The following is a 4,978-nucleotide window of genomic DNA, read 5'->3' as shown; positions in this document are numbered from 1 at the left end:
GTTAAATTTATCTTTGTAAATTACTTTTTAGAAGGCCGGTAAAGCGAAGGTTTACTGTATAATGCTAATGGCAACAAAAACGTTATATTGCACAATTGCACAAAAAAAAACAGGCCAAAGTACAAAGTGCCTATATTATGTAGAACACGCATTACTTCAATGAGAACGTTCACTGAGGACCTTCACTGAGACGACTCGCGGGCATTAACTTCCTGTAGCTGTAAAATTCAATTATTTTGTTTTGAGGACAATCATAGATGAACACCATGCAAAGAACAAGTTTTGCTCTTTCTCTAGTTTTCTCCATTCTGGTGATGTTCATGGGGCATGTGGAATCAAGAATAGATATAAGTAAGTCCTTATAGATAGAATGCGGTTGACGACATATGTGACTAATTATCTCAAAATAGGATCATGTTCAAGTAAACCTGTTACTTTAAATTTAATTTCAAACTAAAATTATAAAATTAGACTCAAAATTAATTCTTAATTGAGAAGAATGTGTATTGTTTCTTTCAAAATAGTTAAAAACTTGACTTCTTAACTTTGAACATATTTTCGTAATTATGATATGATACCAGATTGACTCAATGGTTCACATATTATTCCATTTTGTTTGGCTTTTTCTTTTCTTCTTTTGTCAGTCGGAGAGCCAATTATTTGGGATATTTCAGAAATTTTAATCTTATTAAATTTTATTGTGTATATTTTGATTTGACGAATAATTGATAAATGGATTACTGAGATGAGTATATATTTTATTTAGTTATGATGTTGTGTTTTATCTTTAAATATGACATGTTTTTATGAATATTCTTTGTATTGGGGCAGCGTCGCTCAGCGGTACGATCTTTACCCTCCGCTGCGCTGTGTGGCTTGAGTCAGTCACCTCGCCTTAGCTCAATTTGCGGCGCTGCACTGGTTATACCAGTCTCCCAATGGAATAGACCCTAGAGACAAATATCTCCTATGGGATGAACAAAGGGAATTTAATTGATTTATTTTATTATTATTGGAAACAATAAAATGCCAAATTGTTGTGTTCATAGCGTAAATTTAAATATTTTATTTTGTGTATTTTGGGTCCCTCAAGTAATCTTACTTTTATCAATTGTTAAAACAATTCATTGTTACTCCAGCATTGTATTGTTTTGTTTTTCAAATAAAAAAAAAACAAAACACATATTTTTTACTAACTTTGAATTCTGATCTCATTCGTTATTCTGAATTCTTATGACGTTGACTATTCTGAATTTTGATCACGTTGGCTATTCTGAATTTTGATCACGTTGACTATTCTGAATTTTGATCATGTTGACTATTCTGAATTATGATCGTGTTGGCTATTCAGAATTTTGATCATGTTGACTATTCTGAATTATGATCATGTTGGCTCCAAATAGAATTTTTAGCACCGAGTTAATCTTGTAATTCAGGGCCTTCAAATACGCCATAAAGACAAAAACCGAGTTTTTAAAAGTTTGGTCAGAAAATATCGACCATTTGAATTTGTTCTCATCCTGTCAATAACTCTCAAAACGTGCGGCTATGTGGTCTAGTGGTATGACACTCGCTTTCGGATCGGAAGGTCCTGGGATCGAGCCTCGCACTCGCCGCATAGTTGAGTCCTTGGAAAAGGCTCTTTACTCACTTGCTCTCACCGTACTCAGGTGTAAAAAGAGTACCTGGCCGTTAACAGCGCTGTCTTTGTCCGACAAATTGTAATATCGCCTAACAGGCGTTATGTTCCGTCCTGCATGTTACATGATGCTGATGACCAGGGACCCCTTGTAAAGCGCTTTGAGCACATTTAGTGGATATTGCGCTATATAAAGCTCATTTTTTTTTTTGGAAAACCTGGAACTTTGTTCGAGAACGATATTTGAAGGACCATTTTTTTTCTATGCAAATCAATTTCCCACCTATTGAACAAACGATATATAGAGACGTGAAACATCTAAAGTGGCAATAGGGTTTTGATTGATGGTTCTTCTGTGACCTCTTCTTGCTTTGCCTGTCAAGTTATTGAGATAGATGCCTTTTAAAATACTATCTTATGGTGTGAGCCTTCAGTTCCTCAATCAACATACAGTGCATACACGTTCGTTGATGTTAGTGGGTGTAGATGGCGATGATTTATCTCGTCCCAGCAATTCATTGCAAATGCCGAAAAGAAGAAGAAGAAGAAGAAGAAGAAGAAGTAGTAGTAGTAGTAGTAGTAGTAGTAGTAGTAGTAGCAGCAGCAGCAGCAGCAGCAGTAGTAGTAGTAGTAGTAGTAGTAGTAGTAGTAGTGATAGTAGTAGTAGTAGTAGTAGTAGTAGTAGTAGTAGTAGTAGTAGTAGTGGTAGTAGTAGTAGTGGTAGTAGTAGTAGTAGTCGTAGTAGTAGTTGTAGTAGTAGTAGTAGTAGTAGTAGTAGTAGTAGTAGTAGTAGTAGTAGTAGTGGTAGTAGTAGTAGTAGTAGTAGTAGTAGTAGTAGTGAAAGTAGTAGTAGTAGTGGCAGTAGTAGTAGTAGTAGTAGTAGTAGTAGTAGTAGTAGTAGTAGTAGTAGTAGTAGTAGTAGTAGTAGTAGCTGTAGTAGTAATAGTAGTCGTAGTAGTCACAGTAGTCATAGTGTTAGTAGTATGTAATAATAATAGTATCATTAATATTAGTATTCGTTTTTGTTATTCTTGTAATCAACAGCAATATCACTTGATTTTCTCTCTAACCAGGGTGTCACCAATCACAGGATAGCGGTCCCTGTTTAGCAAGAATCACAATGTACTATTACAATGCCACGGATAGGCAGTGTGAGCAGTTCATTTATGGAGGGTGTGGTGGTAATGACAATCGGTTTAAAGACTTGGCTTCCTGCACGAGCTCATGCCGCTACAGTTAATTGCATCTTCTGCAAACAGAACGTTCAAATACACATGGATACTAATATGATATAATACATTATATAATATGGGAATCTGACTGAAGATTATTGTACGTTTTATTGTAAAACAGAATAAATTTATTTTTAGTTGATTAACGTTACTAGAGATAGGGAAAATCAGTAAGACAATAAAGTATTAGCTCTGATAGATAGAAAACGGTAAGGGCTGCCTGATAGATTAGCTCTGATAGATACATAATTACAGTTATATGATTTTTGATTGCTCTTGTTATCAAGTTTTAAAAAATAATAAACTCCTTCTTTTCACATAATTTTATTCTTTACATTGTTATACGTATAACATCAATATTCAAAGCCAGTGGGCAATATGACATTGCTGCAGTACTCAGAAAAACACATGTTTTAAATTTTGGCCAGAAAAATCGTCCTTCGAACTTCAATAGATTAAGATGACCTTTATCTTGTTAAAAACTTTAAGACCTGGGATTTTAACGGACTTTCTCCAAATCCGAGTTTTAAAAGGTTTTCACAAAATGGCTGTCATTTTACTTGATCGATAAGGATGAATTTTCTGGTCAAACATTTTTAATGTGTTAATTATTTTCAGAATACGGCTTACTAGATGTTCTATAGAACAACATTTATCTTATGACAAATTCATTTTTAGCAAACAACAGGTCGGATTATTATTATTAATTATAATACATTCCGACATCTTAAACAGAAAATCCTCCTTAAATCATATCTATTGTCAGTTGAATCAAAGAGAAATTTAAAAAGTAAATATTCACCAAATCCGTAATATGATACGAAAGAATTTATTTTGGACAGTAATCACTTCATCATAAAAGTAAAAGTGATTCATGTGAAATGTTGTAATGTGTACTTTAATCAATTCTACCCAACTTTTCAAAAATTACAAAACCCATGATGTTATTAATCTTTCAATGAAATTATGAATTATTCCTCACAAATTATATTTTAAAATAAGACAATCTTTATAATTTATAAATGGATTTAAATGTTATTATTTCATATTAAAGAATCTAATGTGTTGATCTGTGTTCACGTTTTGACTTTGTATTTTGGAAAATTCCCGGGATGTGGTGGTGAGGGAGTGGGACAGGCACCAGAATGGATGATATGCGCATGTAACATGCATTAGTCAAAATTATTACTGGTCGCCCAAACAATATTATACAGGACGCCACAATTAACGTGATTGATCAGTAACAGCTTTCAAGCATATATCTATAAACTTGATTCTTTTGCATATCACAAGAAAAAGAGTAATTCAATACAATTTGAATGATATAGAAATTGGTACAATGAAATCAGCACAAAGCAATTATATCGTTGAAAACAAAAGTCATACTCAAAACAAAAACTACAAAAACATACATAGGCAAAAACGAGGCAGGTTTCCAAACGTGTAACTTCTGTTTAACACACACTTGTTCAGATCTTTATCTTCCGTTTGACTGAATGATGGTCTGAACGAGTCGCCCCATAGAATCATAAAGTTTCGAATGTCTCCTTGCGTCTTCAACAGTGTCATTTCCCTCGTAATGACACATAGTAACTTAGTAACGGGTTCTAAACTATCGGAACAATGGCGAACGCCCTTATGAATTACTTCTCCGACGAGCATAAAAGTGTATCCAGAGGATAAAAACATTATAAATCTGATCGTGTTTTGACTTGTATACATTCTGATCACATGACATGTGAAAAAGATCTAGCTAGCATGAAGAATAAAAAGTACCGATTTTCTTTGTTTAGAACCAAGCTGCTCGCCGTTGTTGGGCGACGTGACATCAGACTATTGAACCCAATTGAAGATGTTTGTTTGTTTGTTACATCTTTTTTAATTATTTAAATCTATCTGTCTGACATGTACCCACCCTTGTCAAGTAAATAGATAAAAAGTGTGAGTTGTCTTGACATTCTACTTGTTCATGTAGTTGACGCGTGAAAAACATGTTCCAAACTATCGGAACAATGGCGGACGCCCTTATGAAAATACTTCTGTGACGAGCATAAAAGTGTATCCATAGGAGAAAAACATTACAGATCTGGGCGGACGTGAGATCAGT

The 4,978-nt window shown here is 34.1% G+C and overlaps 1 protein-coding gene across 1 annotated transcript; it reads left to right on the top strand.

Moving 5' to 3' along the window:
• Positions 1 to 153: 153 nt before the first annotated feature.
• Positions 154 to 3,938, top strand: LOC144956825 (kunitz-like toxin PcKuz3). The gene is made up of 2 exons (XM_078887570.1): positions 154 to 351; positions 2,713 to 3,938. Exons 1-2 carry the CDS (start codon positions 258 to 260, stop codon positions 2,877 to 2,879), a joined length of 261 nt encoding a protein of 86 aa, XP_078743696.1. The 5' UTR covers positions 154 to 257; the 3' UTR covers positions 2,880 to 3,938.
• Positions 3,939 to 4,978: the final 1,040 nt, after the last annotated feature.

The sequence above is a fragment of the Berghia stephanieae genome, chromosome 11 (genome assembly GCF_034508935.2).
Source record: "Berghia stephanieae isolate SIO BIC M18660-M18661 chromosome 11, UCSD_Bste_1.3, whole genome shotgun sequence".
Lineage (NCBI taxonomy): Eukaryota > Metazoa > Mollusca > Gastropoda > Nudibranchia > Aeolidiidae > Berghia > Berghia stephanieae.
The sequence above is the reverse complement of the archived record's forward strand: the minus strand, read 5'-3'. Positions and strand labels throughout refer to the sequence as shown.